Below are 19,318 nucleotides of genomic sequence, written 5' to 3'. Positions count from 1 at the left end.
AAGGTGTAAAAGGTAAAGATAAAAGATATCTCTAATGATAAGTTTTTTTGGGATTGTAGATTACTGAATTAAAGAAAGATTAGAAGAACCAAGATGACTTGGGGAGAAAAGAAAAAGAAGTGAGAATCCGATGAACCCGAGGCTGGAAGCATCCCAGCTCATCTTGAGTTGGTGGTTGCACGTGACTAGCCTTGCCGCCTTTGCGAAAAGAAAGGCCATCAATCTCCGACTCCGACCATCCTGGGGAAAGCAATCACAATAATGCAGCAGGTTCCACGCATTGCTAGCCGCCTGAGAGGGCTGGCTATGGCTGAATTGCCTCCTACCTATCTCGCGCCATCACTTCACCCTTCCGTGACTCTGTCAGCCATCCAGTCTTCAAGCTTTTCTTCCACTGCCTCCGTCGGCGCCAACCCTCGACGCGACAAGAGCAAAAACCGTGGCGTATCGGCCATCAATCGAACCGGTCCCCGAACCCCATTTGCCGTGTCAAGATGGCCATTGCCCAAGCCTGTGTCGCCAAAAGACATGCAACCACGTGAAACAAACCCCAACCATGGACTCTGGGCCTTCTTCCCCCCTAACCGGGAAGCATTGCCTACCCCATCTTATGACAACACTCATGGTTAGTTTGATGGGTCTCCAACTTATAGAATGAATGTTCTACGAGCAATGCTGATGTTGGCAATCTAGGTCGTCAGTGGGGTATCCAGGAACTCCGCGAAAGGAGTTGGGAGGACCTCCACGGTCTGTGGCATGTATGCGTTCGGGAACGAAACCGCATTGCCACATCGGATTTCGAGAGAGAAAGAATTCAGGCTGGTTACGGTGGATTTGAATCCCAGGAACGGGACAAGGTGGTGAGTTTTCCCCCAGCTGTATAAGCCTTCTCGTTTATCTTCATATCTTGGAAAGCTGTGTGGAGACTTTTTTTCTCTTCGTTACTTTCAAGACAACAATTAATTGATTGAAATTGTCTGAACCCGACTGACTCGTTGATCATGTTAGATTCGAGGCACCATGAAGAACATCAAGCACGTTCTACGTGAACGCTGGTATGCTTGGGAGGACGCCTCACGAATGTACAAGCGTGGATACCGCCCTGAGAACTTTTACGGGCTCGATGATGTTGAGGTCGAGCAAGAGGCCAAGGGACCAGCCCAAGGCAAGGAACAATAAGCACGAGAAGAGGTTTTAGACACCCAGTCGAGGAGACTTACGCCAAGTCTTCAAGGGTCAATTAAGTATGTAACATTAGCTTTTCAAGGTGGTTTTAGTAGTGCGCATGTCAAATTATACATTGGATATATGAGAGATGGTTCATCATCTGGCACAAACCTCCTTTTAATTTAACCCTGTAGGTAAGAATGTTGGGAACCGATCATATTTTACCCCTGAAATAAAAGAACTCAAGCGTATACATATTCAGGGGTTCATTGAAGCCAAATTGTCCCATGTCATTAATATCGTGAGGTAATTCACTAGTGGCGGATCCGTCAAATAACTAGTTCCCCTTTCTTACCGCTTCGTTGATCCGCGGGGAGTGTAGTCAACTTTCTCTTCCTACTCATTTTCTTGAATCATCTTTCTATCTTTCTCTACCCTTAGAATATTCCATATTCATTATGGACGAGATTGCCCCCGAGTATGATGTTGTGGTGCTCGGTACTGGTATGATGCTACCCCGCCATCCCCCCCAAACGTCAACAACTGACCATTTTCTTTCAGGCCTAACCGAGTGTGTTTTGTCTGGGTAGGTCTTTGAGCTTGGTTTTTAATAATTCTACCATTTTCTCATTGTTTTCGACTACAGTGTCCTCAGTGTCAAGGGCAACAAGGTCCTTCACATCGATCGCAATGATCACTATGGAGGGTAAGTTGGAGAAGCTCACGATGACAGCACCAATATCAAAATAGCTAACAATAGCCACAGAGAAGCAGCTTCCGTCAACATTGAAGCAGTATGTGCACCGATTCATTTTCAACTTACCCTATTGACACCCTTTTGCAGCTGTTCAAGAAATACGGCAACGTCAAACCCGGCGAGGAGCCATGGAAGAAATACGGGAGGGTCAATGACTGGAACATCGACTTGGTCCCCAAGCTGCTCATGTCCAATGGAGAGTTGACCAACATTTTGGTGTCCACCGATGTTACCCGGTACCTCGAGTTCAAGCAGATTGCTGGCAGCTATGTCCAGCAAGGCAAGGGCCCCAAGGCGACCGTGGCTAAAGTGCCTTCGGATGCTGGTGAAGCTCTCCGCTCATCGCTCATGGGCTTGTTCGAGAAGCGACGTGCCAAGAAGTTCCTCGAGTGGGTTGGTGATTTCAAGGAGGACGACCCAGCCAGTCACCAGGGTGAGTATTTGCAATCTGAGTCAGTTCGCGGTTCGCCAAAGCGGATAGCTAATAGAGACCAGGATTGAACATTCACGCTTGCACGATGAAGGAGGTTTACGACAAGTTTGGCCTCGAGGATAACACTCGCGATTTCGTCGGTCACTCCATGGCCTTGTACCCCTCCGACGGATATATCAACCAGAACGGTGCCGCCGTCGAAACCATTAACCGCATCCGCCTGTATGTCAACTCTATGGCACGCTACGGAAAATCGCCTTACATCTACCCTCTCTACGGTCTCGGCGAGCTGCCCCAGGGCTTCGCTCGTCTGTCTGCCATCTACGGCGGTACCTATATGTTGAACACCGACGTTGACGAGGTGCTTTACGAGAACGGCAAGGTCTCCGGTATCAAGGCGACCATGAAGGACCGTGATGACCAATCCGAGGCCATGAAGTTTGAGACCAAGACCAAGAAGATCATCGCTGATCCTTCCTACTTCCCGAGCAAGTCTAAGGTCACCGGATACTTGCTCAAGGCTATCTGCATTCTGAACCACCCCATCGATAAGACCGACAGCAGCGACTCTGTGCAGCTGATCATTCCCCAGTCCCAGGTTGGACGTAAGCACGGTGAGTTCAATGCGGTCCCGATTTATTAACAGGGCACTAACCTCTCCAGATATTTACATTGCCATGGTCTCATCCGCGCATAACGTCTGCCCTAAGGGCTACTACATCGCCATCGTGTCCACCATCGCCGAGAACGATGCCAACCACCACCTTGAGCTTGAGGCTGGCTTCGAGCGTCTGGGCAAGATCGAAGAGAAGTTCATGGGACCCCCCATTCCTCTCTACGAGCCCATTGACAATGGCGAGCAGTCCAACATCTTCATCTCTAAGAGCTATGACGCGACATCTCACTTCGAGACTACGACCGGTAAGCTGTCTTATGATTGCAAGTTTATGAATTTCAACTAACCATTTCTCCCAGATGATGTCCGTGATGTGTACCGCCGTGCCACTGGCGAGGAGTTGAAGGTTGAGGGTCTCCGGGAAGACCAGCAATTGGCCACCGAGTAAAAAGGCGTCGCCTTGACAATCGGATAATCTAGTACTACTTAGATTGCTTATATTTCTCTTGGGCATGTGCGATAGTCTCTCTGTTCTTTATCCGCTATTCCCTATCATAACAAACGAAGCACAATATTTCTGGTCAATACCATGCTCTTCGCTCGTGCGATTGATAGGATTTGCCAATTTTATTGATGCAAATGAGATCTATACGAATGGATCTTCAAGTACCTTCTAAAATCCTGAGAATATATAGTATCCCCCTTCTACACATATAAAAACCAACCCAGATCAGATCAGATCCTCTGCGTCACCTCCGGATCGGTATTTGCCTTCTCATGTTCCCCAATCACACAAATATCCCGACTCTCCGCCTTCTGAATCTCAGCCCGAAGCAAAGCCAACCTCTTCCCAACATGAATAACCTCACAAACAAGCCGCACTTCAGTTCCCGTAGGTACAGGCCGCAGATAAGTCACTTTGAGATTGCGACTAACACCACCGAAAGAGAACTTCCCAGGCTCGGAAATGCCCAACAAGATAGTCGTTGATAGAACATCGATCAAAGTAGCAGCACAGCCTCCGTGAAGATTGCCCATGTAATTACTCAGCGTAGGAGTAATCGTCAACAGGAACGAGACTGTAGCCGGAGGACCGCGGGTTGCGGATTCGAAGCGGAGGTTACAGCTGCGGGCGTCGACATCCCAATGCTTTTTGAAATAAGTAAGCGCTGGATTCACCTGGGTAATTATGTGGCATCGTGGTGTGTAGCGGAAATGTAGTTCATATGTATGTTTATATACATATAATATGTATGTAATGTTGCTGCATGGCATGTGGTACGTGAGTACTTACTGCTTCGTTCCCTAGGCCCATTCGCGCCGTATACTCGTAGACGAGTTCCTCGAACTCGTCCAGTTTCCTGGACGGTGCGCCTATTGCGTTGCCTGACATTGTATCTGAAAGGAATGACAAATGCGAAAATCAAAATGGGATGGGATGGGAAGAAGGGTTGGAAGTAGAGGTAACTAGCTAAGGCTAAGTATCACCGCAGCTCTCGGATCGCCTATATTGGACCTCGGCTGTGGTGAAGCCGACCATGTTACTATGGATCAGATAATGCTTAAATTTGGGAATATGTTCATCTTTCTATCTTTTATCTTTTAGTATGTTATTTTGCTGAGCGTAAGCGAAGCAAATAATACAGGCAATATACCCAACAGACTATGCCAAAAAACCCGCCTTGCGAATTCTGAGATCCTGGCCTCTGATTGGCTGTAGAATTCACTCCTCATGTGATCAGGGTAGGGTTAGTCACGTGATTCGACTTTGAGGGCCCGGCCCGGATTTGCACGTGACAGACAATGCCACGTGCTTGGCACATGCTTCCCATTGTTATCCGGCCTATATATAACCCGGCTTTAAACAGGCCTTATTGCTCTTTTTATAACACGGTCCTATACCGCGTCGTCCAATACCAACTATCCATCTTACAAACTACGTTGCCTCCACCTCTCGCTATAGCTCTATTTGCATACGCCCATAGGCCTCCTCGCGTTATAATGGATCTCATAACTTGCGTTAAATGCGGTAATGCTAAGCCTATGGATCAATTTGACGTGTCCTAGGATCCCACGGCCCGTACTAGGTCCCTTCGAACCTGTCTCGGTTGTCGTACTACGAATAACCAGGTATCTGCGTAACATCCCATCTATATAATACGCTATTGTCTAATACTTTATAGCGCTACGCGCGTAAAAGAGACGTGTAGGCCGCGACGTTGATACCCTATAAACCGCGTCCCCTCCCTAGCCCGTACGTCGAGATTCCTCGCCCGCCGCAGCCTATTATCTAATCGAGCCCGCCGGATCTCCAATCTAGCAGCCGTAGATACGCTAGGTGCCGCGTCTATAAGTATACGGACTAGTTCCAGAACCGCCGCCAACCAGGTGTCCTTACTACCGAGTGCCTAGATTGCCGTTAGAGCTAGAGACCGCCCGCTAGACCCCCGTTTATTGAGGTTTAGATCTATATACGGCCCGTCCCGTAGACCGATCACCGTATATGCGTCAAATGTGGCACCGCTAAGCCGCTAGACCAATTCTAGAATCGTCGCCGGGCCGGTCCCCTAACTTAAGCCTATCTCTAGTGCCGCGAGGAAGCGTCTACTAAGGTTTGTAACTTCCTTACTATCTTTATATTACTGATATCCCCTATCTAAATAGCTCGTAGTGTCTAGGCCCGCCGTCGCCTATTCTAAGGCTATTCCCGGCTACGCGGCCTCTACTAGGGCCTATAATATAAAGAAGAGGGAGTACCGCGTCCGGCGTCGCGCTAGTGAGGAGGTCTCCTAGACGCCTCCCCTCCTAGTATCGTTAGTTCCCCCTCCTCTTATGTCTCTTTATATTCCGATCCCCCTACGCTATTTTTATCGTAGTATTTCCCGTCCTCGCCCCCTCTCCCTACGCCCGGCACCCCTCGCGCTTCCCCCGGTCGGCGTATAGCTACCCCTACTTATATACCACCGTATTTATCCTAATCTTTATAGGCCTACTCGGTTTATACCGCGACGTCTAGGCCTTTGACAGAGGCGTAATAGGCTCTAGTCCGTGACTTCTAGGATATACTTCGAGAATCTACTATAGAGACCTATACGCGCTATGACGAGCGTTAGTTCGATATGAAGTGCGTAATACGGGGGCCCTAGGCCGGAGTCTGTTATTAGTGTCGTATTAAGGATAAGGACGAGGACCGGAAGCCGGTTCTATCGGACCGTACCTACTTTTACGGTCCGAGTAACGATATGCGTCCTGACGACGTCCCGTCCTACCTCCTTGTCCTAATATAGGTAGAAGAGATGCTGATTTCCTTCGTTTATACCATTATCGAAGTCCGCTAGGTTCGTGGCTAATAGTATTTCTACCGCGGCTACGTGGCGTACTTCCTGGTGAATATTCCTAAGGTTTACGATCGGCTACTACTGCTCCCTGCCGAGCTGGACCTCGTTATACTTCGACTTATAGACACTATAGACCGTCTATAGCTCCGCCGCTAGTTTAATCGTGACTTTATAGTCCGCCGCGTAGCGGTTACGTAGTAGCTCTAGTTCCTTACTACCCACTACCCCGGTTACCGCTATCTTACTATCGACCCGGCCCGCCTATCTTAGCTACCGCTCTATAATGATGTCTCTGACCTTATACCGTCCTAAATCTAGCCTATTAAGCCCGAGGATCCACTAGCGTCGTCCTAGCTAGACCCTTCTATCTAGGATGACTTAGGACCCGAGTACGTGGCCGTTCCTAACCTCGAGAACGAACTAGACGAGGAGGCCGTACTCCGTAATATCGTTTTTGTAGCCCGCCCGCCGCCCGAGGAGTCCTCTACTTAGCCCGAAGGCGTACCGTCCCGGCGTCGCTACCTCACCCTACCCTTTATTAGGGCCACTCCGCTATTCGAGTTTAGTAGTAGCTAGCCTATACTCTCCCTCGCCTTCCCGACCCTTTTCCCGTATGATAAGGCCGAGTTTTAGGCTTCCCGCCTACGTATAGTTAAGTTTGAAGAGTGGTGCCGGCACCTGATGCGCTATAAGTCGGGCCGTTTCGTATAGTATCCTCGGTTCCGCTTTGTGGTTTTTAATATACTTATACGGCGCTCCGCCATATCCCGGGCCGACTTCTTCGTTAAGGGCTATAGTGACCGTGAGATCTCGGCGGATAACCTCTATATAGCTTTTGAAAGTAATGCCCCCGAGGCCTAGAAGCTACTTTAGGATATCGCGTGTTATTCTACCTACCTCCGAGGCACCCGGCCCTACTAGAATGCCTGCCGCTATGACCTACTCGCCTATGTCTAGAACCTCGGTACTACCTATCTCTTTATTACCCTCTCGGCCGCCGATCTCTATTAGGATGACCTTATGCGCTATCTCCCTTAATATAGGGACTAGCTAGTAGTTGATAGCGTTATATAGCGCCGTATTGCGCGGACTAACCTCTAAGAGAATCCTTATATCGTCGCCTAGTGGTTTGATATACGCTTTAGGGCCTTCTAAGAGAAGGTCCTAAAGCGGATATTCTATATTAGCGACTACTAGAACCGATATGAGTGGTAGGGCCGAGGCTCGGTCTATAACCACGCGCTATTCTAGATCCGTGGCTGCCTAGACCCCGAGCTCCTAGATACCCCCGAGCTCCGCTCCTACTTTGCCCGGCATTAGGGTATATATATCTCCGCGGTAAACCCGACTCCTAGCCGTATAGCGCACGCCATCTATGAATAAGCCCGGTCGGACCTATAGCTCCGGCCCGAGGATTAGTATAATACTATCGAATATCTAGGGCGTATGGTCAACTAGGTCTAGCGCTACCGCTATAGCGCCCAGTATTACCTACGTAAGAATAATACTACGGGCTAGACTAACTGCTGTATAGGCTTCCCCTATTAGATTCGCACGGAACCGGTCCTAGCGAAGCTACTTAGCGCTACCTACTACCGTCTATAACCGGAGCGTAATAACGCGTACCTTAACCTATATAATCCGGTTGTCAGTATAGCGTGGCTAGCTAATATAGACATCGCTTTATATACCGGTGCCGAGGCTTTGTTAAATTATCTCTCTAAGTACGTTAGTAAGTCCAAGCGCCCGATATAAAGCTATCTCGACCTGATACGGGGCATTCTACCTTATATTAATGATCGTAATCCGCTTCTCTCGGCCGTACGTAAGATGATAAACGCTCTACTCTCCTAGCGTGATTAGTCCGCCTAGGAAGTTTTACAGATTCTACTCCATATCCCGCTACATTATAGTAGCCGGACTATGGTCGCTGTCTAGTATCGCGCCTAGGATGACCAGGCGATATTATACCATACCTAACCTAACGAGGAGATCTAGCCACATAAGTCACTGCTTACGAAGTACCGCTAACGTCCCTCCGAATATAGGTATACCACGTACTTGGAATTCCTTCGACGTTTTAACCACAAGACTAAGAAGCCCCGCGGTAGTACCGTGCTAGACCATGTCCTATTATACTAGCCCTAGTACCGGCCCGGTATACTAGACTATACCCGGGTTAAGGTCACGCTCCACCACCTATTCCGGCATAAAGGTAAACTTCTCGAGCTTAACGGTATTAGGTTTGGCTCCTGGCTCGACGCGTATTAGTACTACCGGGCCTCCTATAGCCACCCCGACGATCGGTACGGCCGCGAGGTTAACGATACCCCGGAGGACCTATACGAGGATTCCGCCGACGAGGACGATAAGGACAAGCCGCCCCGCTCCTAGTAGGACTTGGCGCGGCGTGGCCTAAATCGGGACCTAGCCACGTATCTCCAGGACCCTAACAACCTCGGAGAGCGTGATCTCGATTGTGAGTATGACTGGATGCCTTATATATACCGTAATATAGATCTCTATATCCCCCTAGACTACTAGAAGGAGTCTATCTCCGTAGACCCCGCCCCCCTTAAGGCCTAGTCTAACGCCTCGCCTAGTACCCTCTAGCTAAAGCAGCGGTAGGTGTTCGATATGGTTGTCGAGTATTTCCGCGAGTCCCTTTTAGTAAGACTAGACCCCCTACTACTAAATATCGACGGTAAGGTAGGGACTAGAAAGTCCTACCTGATTATGCTCTTATCCGCCATACTTACTCGGATAGCTAGAGAGGCTGGCGTCCGTACCCCTATCCTACGTATAGCCCTAATAGGGGTTGCCGTATTTAATATTATAGGCCGTACTTTATATTTATTATTCCGCCTCCCGCTTAAACTTATGGGTGAGTACGTGTCCCTACCTACCGACACCCTTAAGGCCATATAGGAGGTCTTCCATGATATCCACTACCTTATTATCGACGAGAAGTCTATGGTCGGGCTTGATATACTATTCTAGATCGAGCAGCGGTGCTAGGAGATTTTCCCCCGCTCCCGGGACCGCTACTTTGGTGGTCTTAGTGTCCTACTTATAAGAGACTTTTTCTAGCTCCCCCTAGTCCTCTAGAAGCCTATATTCTCCAACTTGCCCGTATCTAAACCTCGTGATATATAGGCTAAGGCCTTCTATACGGCCTTTGACCGGACTATCGAGCTCGATACTATTATGCGCTAGTAGGGTACCGATGATATTAGCGTCCGGTTCCGCGGTATACTAGACCGGTTTTGTAAGGAGCGTCTTACTCGGGCGGACTTTAAGCTCCTCGTATCCCGAGTCCGTAATAATGATCCCTATAAGGCTGTCGCCTTTGCTGATATCCTACGCATCCTATTTACTCGGAGCTAGGTATAGTAGTTTAATTATAGCCGTCTCCGGGACCTCGATTAGCCTATGCTTACGCTTACTACCGCCTATACCGGTACCGGTGCCGATGCTGCTTCTACCGAGGAGGCCGGCAACCTCTATCATACAATCTAGTTCTCTATTAGTAGCTATGTTATACTCCTTAATAATATCTAGACCGAACGTGGCCTTGTGAACGGGGCCTTTGGCACTGTTAAGGATGTGGTATAGCCCCCTACCACTACGAACCCCCGATACGAAACCCCGATAGCCCTCCTCGTGCGGTTCGATCACTTTATGGGCCGTGGAATTAGGCCTGATCGCTCCCCTGCTATCCCTATTCTTACCGCTATACGCGAGTTCCTTATAGGGAACTAATAGTGTACGAGGACCTAGTTTCCCCTAGTCCTATTATACGCTATAACGGTATATAAGGCATAGGGCATTAGTATAGACCGGGTAGTGCTTAATATTACCGAGCGGCCCTATTCCTCGGGCCTCTACTACATCGTAGTCTCTCGGGTCCGTACCCTTATAGGAGTTCTTTTTGAGGAGGCTATTAGTTTCGATCGCCTCTAACCTACTCGGCCTACGCCGACCATACTCATATATCTAGATGACCGGCGACGCCGTATGCCGCAGTATATACCGCTACCGGGCTCGATTTCGTTCCCTATAGCTACCCTAGTCCTTCGCCTATCCCCGCGTTCTATACCGGGCCGATTTATACCGTCCCGTCTCCTAGTCCGGTCCCCTATTACCTCCTTACCCGCCTCGTCCCCTTCTCTCCGTAGGGCTGCCACCCGTATACCGTCGTCGCTAAGGCCGCTGCTGAGGTGGCTTCTAGAAGACTAGATCTCCTCCTCCCCCCCTAGTTAGCGTAGCCCCCCGGCCCTATCCTCTCTATCGTCTCTACGATAGGCGAGCCTATACTAATGTAGTGTCTGATTCTTCTCTATAAGGACCTTTCTAAGCCTTATAGAAGCTATTTTGACTACTAATACCGTCTTTTAATCTATCCGTTTACTTCACTACTTTTACCGCGCTTTTGTAGCTCTAATTTAGGCCCGTAGAGTTGTAGTCTCTGTCCCTATCTCTTACTACCCCTTTAGTATTTATCCTCTTCTTTCTTAGTATTTCCTCTAGGCAATCCCCTCTCTATTACCTTTGACTATATCGTTATATACCTATTAGAAGCGCCGTCGACGTTTATACTCTAATTCCCCTCTGATAGCCACTTAACCCTCACCGAGCCCTTAACTCCCGCGTTCTCTTACCTCGGTCCGGCCGCCAACTCGTCTAAGTACGTGTTCCGCTAGTCCCTATACCTTCATACTATTAACACTTTCTTAGCCCTCGGCTATTCTAACCCCGTCATAACGCCCTTACTGAGCCCGGCCCTATACGGTCTCGATACTAATAGTGATCCGGTATCCAATCCTAACTCTTTAGGCTAGGAGAGGGAGTGCTAGGCGTTAATCCGCACTGACTTACCGTACCTAGATTGGCGATATCAGGCGTTTAGCTAGCCTCGTTACCGTTATATGAAGCTAGGGAGACTATCGATCCGTTCGGCCTTAGGTCAGCGGTTTGGCGTCGTAGTTGACCCCTCTAACCAATACGCCTTCTGTATACGGAGTAATGGACTATACTAGTTATATATCGTCGCTATCCTCTCGGAATCCTAGGTGTTGTTTAGTGGTGTATGTATGAACTACGCTTTCGACGGTAGTGGTGATTCCTACTCCTTCCGCACCGATATACCAGATAGCGTCGCCTAGTACTTTATTACTCGGGCCCTAGGCGCTAAGATTGTTATTCCTCTCTAGCAAGGGTAGTAGATTAGTCATACTCCTACCTCTCGCCGTGTAACGCTCTAATAGTCGGTAACACCTCTCCCGCCTTACTAGAACACGTAGTCCGAGCCTCGTGAAGCACGCTCGCCATCTAAACCTACCATTCTTTTATCGCCCGGTAGCACGCTACGCTCCGATACGGCCCGGCCTAGGCCTAGACTACGCCTACCATATCCTTCACCCCTATATAGGTCCCTAGTCACCCGGAGCCTATACACTGAGCCTATTCGAAATCTACGGCACGCTAGAGAGCAGGTGGATTAGGTATATCGCCGGGTTAACTAGGATCGGGCGGTCCTTGACGCCCGTATTACTAAGCTTGAATACGCCGCCTAAGAGCTATTTAAGCATTAATACCTATATCCATCTACCTATAAACTTGGTATATTATTATAGGGTGCTTTTGAGGATATATATATATATATATATATATATCATCAATAGACTTCGTTATAGATTTATCATATAGTATTATACTAGCAATCCTTAGGAGGATCCTTAGGAGCACCCTCTGGAGGATCCTCACGGGCACCCTTAGGAGGATCCTTAGGAGCACCCTCTAGAGGATCCTTACGGGCACCCTCTAGAGGATCCTTAGGAGTACCCTCTAGAGGATCCTTAGGAGCACCCTCTAGAGGATCCTCACGGGCACCCTCTAGAGGATCCTTAGGAGCACCCTCTAGAGGATCCTCACGGGTACCCTCTTAAGTAGTATACGCGGATCATACTCTATAGTCTAATATCTATATAATATCTATATTAAAAATAGGATCCGCGTATATATTGTAGATTTAAAGCTACTATAAAGACTTTCGGGTCTATCTAACTAGGTCGGTGTGCTCCACCACAATCCTTCCCTAGAATCATGATACACGCTCTTATGCTTCTTCGCCTAAAGCATATAATTAATTATAATCGCTAGCTAATAGGCCCTTTAGCACCTTATGCCTAAACCTATACGTCGGGGCAGAGGTCACAAAGACCTATAGTGCCTAGTCCGGGACCCTACCTATAAATAAACAACTAGTATAGTTACCTCGGAATACGTAGCACATATATGCGCTATTGAAAAGCACAGAACCGTCTATATTGACTGTAACCTTATAGGTCTCGAAAACCGCGGGCCCTATAACGCATTGTTTGTAGCGATCTATACTTGTAGTCTAGATACCGAAGCGTTGTCCGTATAGGGCGATATAGCCGGCTAGGTCTGTCGGTATTTGTACCTTATGGGCCCCTCTATCGTCCGTACGCTAGTTAATATTTGGGTATTACGAATCCTTAATACTCCCTAGGCATATTAATGTATCGGATAGGAGCTAGGTCGTACCTATTCGTTCTTAGGCCTAATACTCTTATAAGTTATCTACCATATATATTAGTATATAGTCTATAATTAGTATCTAGTATATATCCTTACTAATCGGAACTAATAACTTATCTAGTAGCCCGATACTTAGGTTCCCGTTAGGTAGTAGCTCGTCTCGGTTCGTACCTATTACTATTAATATTGTTCTATTATATATATAAGATATAAGTATACCTTTATCGTCGGTCTCTTCCTCGGTGTCTCCCCTATTACTATCTCGTGCCGCCCTAAGAACGGCATTAAACCGACTTTCTAGCCAGTCCTTTATCGTATTGGTAGAGGGTGATGCTCGTAGGGCCCGGTAAGGTGAACCGGGGTTAGTAGTAACGTGGATCAACTGATTTAGGGAACTATAGGGTCGAATAGAGTTAACATATCACTAGTAGTAGCTATATAGCACCCGTATTCTACTCACGGCTCACGTACTGGCCCTATACTTAGTAGTCTAACTCAACGGGTTGACTGTTCGATAGGTATAGGTAGTAAGAGAGTCGATGGTAGGGAAAAGCGAGTAAATATATAGAGGTTTCACTACCTACTTACCTTACTCTCTCACTAGATACTATCTTATTAGCCCTTCTATCCTTACCTATATATATGATAGTAGCCTAGCCAACCACCTCGACCTCGTTTTCTTATTACTTTTCATCACTCCTTTTTATACTATACCTACCTAGTACTCGTACGTAGCAACCTTCATCATAGCTAATAATACTAAGCTAGTTATATCCCCTATGCCACTATCACGCGGTAAGTATTACGAGCTACGGCTTAAGTATACGCCTATATGCTATACTAACGTTTTCTTTAGCCGCGCAGCGGTTCCTAGACCGATGGGGCAACCCTATGGTCAACCTCGCCGGCTCTCCTAGGGAACTCACCTACGCCTTATCCGTTAACTAGTTTAGTCCCTATATCGACTAGGTCCGTAACGAGTATAACCTTAAGGTTTACTAGGTCCCCGGCTATACTAATAGCGTTATGGCCCTCTTCGGTTAGCGATTTGGCCACGTCGCGCCTTATAACTAGGCCTACTATGATTGCTCCCTCCGCTAATACGCTTTCTAGTCCTACCGTATTGCTGTTGATAAGGATGGTAACGCCCTCTTTAAGGGGGCATATATGAACTATACATTCCGTAGCTAGGCTACCGCCTACTCGTTTAGTATATTCTACTATTCCCTCTCACATTTCTAGCCCTAGACTCTAACTATATAGTCCCTTATAGTCTACGACCTACCCCCCTTTACCCGTACCCTCTTTAGCGAGGCTGAACTTACTGAACTGTATACTAAGGATGGTAATACCTATGTGCGCGCCGTTACTACCTCCTAGTATAGCTTCTAGGTGATCTATATTATTAGGATACGGCCCGGATTACGGTGATCTTAATAACGCCTATAGCTATCTTTTCAATTGAACCCTCTGTAAACTATATCATACTTTATATACCCGTAGCTACCCGACTCAATCTTTACCTCTACTTGCTATAGCTGTATCATGGTCGCCTAAGTTGCCCTCCGGTGTAGCGTCTCGGTTCACTATAGAGCTCGGTCCGGCCCGGACTATTAAATTCGTTAGGCACTATCTATAATCGTAGAACATACTATTCCCTATATACTAAAGCTACACGTATAGTGCTCTATCTTAAAGGCGTAGCCCATATACGTACCCTAAAACACCGGCTCTCCTTTTTTATTTATAGCTACCTTATAGGACTTAAAGGGCGCTAGGCCGGCCCGGTACTAGTCGTATTCCTGACCCTTAGGCGCTACTGTCCCGATTCGCTGGCCGTAGAGGGCCTCGGCTCCATAACGGTATACTAGAATCAGTATCTTGGGGATGCCACTGCTGTTACGTTTCCAGTCTATATCCGGGCTGTCCTAACGGACCATATCGTAGTATTTCTTCTCTACTAGGCCTCGGATCAGCTTCCGGCTATTAGGGTTTCCGTTAATATCAAGGTATATCTCTCCGGCTATATTACTAGTTAGTAAAGTCCCCTAATCCTTCTCCTAATCTAGCTTACCGTTTATCTATAGTAGCTTTACCTCTAGTAAGCTACTCGGTCCCTTAGGGTTTTGGGCTATATGGGCGATATAATCGTTAGCCGGTAAGTCGTATATTATTAATAGATCCGTAGAGATATTACTAGTTAAGGACGTGCCTATAGAACTCTCTCCGGTATCCTCTAGTAGCGTGGTGAAGATATCTATAGCCGAATGACTGCTACAATAGCGTCGAGTGGGTATATATACTAATAGTATCTACTAAAAGCTTACTATCCTTCCTATACGTAGTCTTTGTTTTCCCCTCATCCCTTACTTACTCCTCCCCTCGACCTCTTCTTCCCACTTCTTACCCTAGGAAGACTCTTTATTATATACTTTACTATTATCTATCACTATCTCTGATAATACCATCGCCTAAGGCTAGAGTTAAGGCTAGAAAGTAGCCGGAGACCTCTAAATGCCCGCATCATAAGTCCCCGGTCCCCTCGTCCGACGACGGGGTCACCTTTATTAAGAGTAAGCCCCTTACGGCCCGAGGTAGGTTGATCATATACCCTACCCTCGCGTCTATACTAGTATGAACTAACGTTAGTAATACCTAGCCTATTATATTACCGCCTTAGCCTAGTCCATACGGTCCGGATAAGTGTCAGAGTAGTAGAAGAACCTGAGCCTAGCTAACCTACCGCCCCCTATACCGCCAATCCTAACCCATATACTGCTTACCGATAACGCCTTTGCTTTATAAGCACGATGCTATAAGCACTATCGCGAGACCCTAGCCGTACTCGCCTATATAGATTATGAGCGGTAGCAACTAAGCGCTCGTATATGGCAGTTTTATAAGGAGTTAGCCTAAGGTCTAGCCGAGCAGCCTTCTAATGCCGAGGTTGAGATATAGGATAGTATTGAATAGCCCGGAGCGGAGATATAGAAGTAAGTGGGCGAGCCGTATATATTTCCTATCTATATGCCCTATCCAATCTTTATCATTTGAAACAATCAATTTGTATATATATTCTATTAGTCTAGTATCACAATATCTAGTATACTAGTAGTCTATCTCGTACCCCTATCGTATCATATCCGGCCCGGAGAGCCTAGTATTAACTGATCTAGCCCCCTATACCGGCCCCAATTATCTAAACCTCTTTATTCGTTATCGTCCTTATCGTCTGTGTCCTTATCGTCGGTCTCTATCCCTTCTATAAGTGACTCGACGGCGTCCCGTAGCTTGGTCATACGCTGCTGCTGTCGCTCGGTACCGGTTATTATAGCCTTTAACTAGGTTGACGTATTATCGATCGTCGATTTGATTAAGTTACCCGAGGTAGTGAGGTTATCAATCGACTACTCTATCCCGTCGGTACTCCGTATAATATCCCGTAGCATCTTACGCCGCCCTGTCCTGGTCGGCTTCGACTTGGCGACTTAGGGTTTACTCGCCTTCTTCCCGGCCTTACTTGGTGTATCTCGTATAGGCTCCTTTCCCTTGGCCTTATCACTCTTTCTAGTCTTCCTAGTCCTACCCCCGCTCTTACCGGTCCTCGCGGTGCCCTTAGTGGTCTTCCTGCCCTTTGCCGGCCGCCTCGCGGTAGTAGTAGTACCACCGCCCTCGTTATCGTTACTATTATCGTTATCGTTACCTTCCCTACTCTCGCTAGGGGCTTTAAGGCCCTCGGCCACCTTTCCTATATAGCGTTAGCTTATTATCCTTTTCTAGTACTAGCTATATCACTTACTAAGTCCGCACCGAGTGCCCTGACTATTCTAATAATAATTAGTATAGGCGCTTTTCAGCTCGCCCTTAATAACCACACATATAAGAAACGGACCGTTCTTCTTCTAGTAATGATTATATATCTTTTCCGCGTTATCTCTAATAATATAGCCTACTAATGCTTCTATATTCGCCGTAGACTTTTGGGCTCTTATAAAGAGGTCTACTGCCGGTATTTTCCGCGTACGGGGTTCCCGTTTAGCGACTAGTTGTCGGAGTATCTATATCGTCGCCCTACCTATAAGATCTTTGCCATCTAAACTGACCTATTTATGCTTTATAACTAGCTTCGCCTATCGTGCTAGCTTCGCATCCTTGCCTTTGTTATTGGCGACAATCGGAGGGATCGCTACACTATTAATTGTTGTGCCTCCGTCCCCGTCCCCGTCTCCGGCTCCGTCTCCTCCTACTGTAGGCCCGGGTATAGGTCTAGCTCCTACCGCGGGCCTAGCTACTCCTCCTCCTACGGGTCCAGCTCCTCCTACGGGTCTAGCTCCTCCTCCTATTCTTATTCATAGTCCGTTAGCGGTCAAACTCGTTACCATATATTACCTAAGGGACTACTTACTAGCTGGACCGATAGCCCTAAGGGCTGCCGGTACTTCCGGGTCATCTATTTTATAATCGGATAGTGTAGATTCCTTACTAGAGGGCGATCCTAATTCATCCTTAACGAGGGTATTCCTTAATCTTAGTCCTCTTATCATATACTTGGTATATATAGAGAAATCTAACCACGGGAGACGTGACCCCTTTTATATCTTCCCCGGCTGGATTTGCTAAGCTATATAGCCCTCTACGCGAGTAGTCTCTATCCTTTGACTGATTCCGGGCGTATGCTCCGCCCTCTAACTATTAAAGAAACCTATCGGGGACTATAAGTACCTCGCTATATTCTACTTCCTATTATAGAAGCCCCTTTATTAAGACTTCCGCGTATATATAGATCTAATTTAGGATATACAGCCGATCTTTACTAGCCGTCTAATTATGAAACCCGGGAAACCCTATATAGGCTCTACGCCCGACCCTCTAAAAGGGATATACTGATCGATAGTCGACTAGGGCCAATTATAATTAATAGTGGCTACTAAGGACAAAGGATAGTTTATCCGGGCCCCATTTCCCCTTTCTATATCCTTTAATCATAAACGAACTCTAATTCCATCTATCCTGGCCTAGATCTAACACGCCATAATCGGCGCCCCTCCCATATAGCCCTAATACTACTCACCCGGCCCTATCCGACGTCTATACAGTCCATAGTCCCTAGTATCTATCATTTCGAAAACCGGCCCGCTAATTACGGTCCGGCCATACCCCCATAGTCCTAATACCGCCATCGGCTGTCTTCTACAAAATCCGGTATACAAAAACTACGCTATAGGCCCCGAAAAAGAGCCGGCTGCAGGCTAGAAAGGCAGCCTACGGGCCATCTTAGCTCGGATCCGCCCCGGATTTGCTTCTGCTAAGCTCAGCAAAATATCACCTGTATGCGTTTCCACCCCCGGTGGGCGCTTACGGGTAGCTGGTATAGCGTACATACACAATATCCAATCATTTTTAATTGCAATGTAATATTATTGACGGTAACGCTGCTCCGGTTTCGATGTCCCGGATCACAGGGTGTCACTTAGGCGTATAAGGCTGATTTGGCAGATGTTAGTTCTTTTCCCATTTTCTCGTCAATACAGACTCTAGACCCCTTCGTTTGCGTTCACAGTTACATATGTAACACTTTTGCGGAGTCACTGTATATAGGTACGAACAACGTTATATTTGATGCCCATTTTTAAGGTGTTTATACTAATTACTTACCTAACTAGTTACCTAGTTAGGTAGTTAGGTAATTAGTTAACTAGTTAACTATGTTAACAAACTAACTAGTAATTTAGCTTCGATATAAAAAGCCCGACTGGCGCAATGGTTAGCGCGCAAGACTTCTACTAAGATATAATCATGTAGCTTTAAACTATCTTGAGGTTGCCGGTTCGACCCCGGCGTTGGGCTTTTTACCTTTTTGCCTGTTGGGAGGCAATGTCTCTTTCTTTGATTTACACCCAAAAGCGGGCCAATTAGTTAGAGCTTAATTGGGTAACTAATGATGGTTAGCGCAAGATTTCGATTTGATATAGATACCTAGGTAACTTAACTATAGTTAACTGGCCTTCAGACCATGTACATACAAACTAACTATCTTGAGGTTGTCGGTTCAACCCCGGCGTTGTTTTTGGATGCGTTTGCTTGCACACTATAAATACCTATTAGATTGAATATGCCTCATCGATCCTTCCTCTTCTTTTCCCTCTTAGTAGTAGCCATTATAATTCTGACATCTCCACCAATACACCCAGCATGGCAGGACTTAATTTCCGTCTTTTTGGCAATTGCCGGATCGAGCAGCCCTGCCAAAAAGGGCTAGAGGCTATCTCACAGTACATCCCTCCATGGCAGCCCTTGAAGCGCTTCTGCCCAGTGGTCCGTATATGTTTCTGTTAACTAGATTTTGAAAGCTTAATGTTAGGGCTTTCCTGGTGGTTTTAGTGGTTGGGTTTAGCTTTGGCTGTGTAGTCGTGTCCGTAGTTTCCATATTAGATAGTTAACTA

General features: G+C 47.1%; 3 protein-coding genes across 3 annotated transcripts; 2 read left to right on the top strand and 1 right to left on the bottom strand.

Annotated features, from left to right (window-relative positions):
- Nucleotides 1-261: 261 nt before the first annotated feature.
- On the top strand, nucleotides 262-1,179 carry mrpl4 (mitochondrial 54S ribosomal protein uL29m; the record flags this gene model as incomplete). The annotated part of the gene is made up of 3 exons (XM_057222392.1): nucleotides 262-625; nucleotides 694-860; nucleotides 1,009-1,179. 3 exons carry the CDS (start codon nucleotides 262-264, stop codon nucleotides 1,177-1,179), a joined length of 702 nt encoding a protein of 233 aa, XP_057069613.1.
- A 446-nt stretch (nucleotides 1,180-1,625) lies between these two features.
- N7516_009672 (secretory pathway gdp dissociation inhibitor) lies at nucleotides 1,626-3,421 on the top strand (the record flags this gene model as incomplete). Its single annotated transcript, XM_057222391.1, has 8 exons — nucleotides 1,626-1,671; nucleotides 1,729-1,753; nucleotides 1,814-1,873; nucleotides 1,934-1,961; nucleotides 2,012-2,357; nucleotides 2,420-2,971; nucleotides 3,021-3,278; nucleotides 3,333-3,421. 8 exons carry the CDS (start codon nucleotides 1,626-1,628, stop codon nucleotides 3,419-3,421), a joined length of 1,404 nt encoding a protein of 467 aa, XP_057069612.1.
- Nucleotides 3,422-3,708: 287 nt separating this feature from the next.
- On the bottom strand, nucleotides 3,709-4,366 carry N7516_009671 (PaaI family thioesterase; the record flags this gene model as incomplete). Its single annotated transcript, XM_057222390.1, has 2 exons — nucleotides 3,709-4,122; nucleotides 4,268-4,366. 2 exons carry the CDS (start codon nucleotides 4,364-4,366, stop codon nucleotides 3,709-3,711), a joined length of 513 nt encoding a protein of 170 aa, XP_057069611.1.
- Between the last annotated feature and the right edge of the window lie 14,952 nt (nucleotides 4,367-19,318).

Source organism: Penicillium verrucosum (assembly GCF_028828655.1).
Source record: "Penicillium verrucosum strain IBT 35672 chromosome Unknown utg000004l_segment0_segment0, whole genome shotgun sequence".
In the NCBI taxonomy this organism is placed as follows: domain Eukaryota; kingdom Fungi; phylum Ascomycota; class Eurotiomycetes; order Eurotiales; family Aspergillaceae; genus Penicillium; species Penicillium verrucosum.
This window is presented reverse-complemented; position numbering and strand designations above follow the sequence as displayed.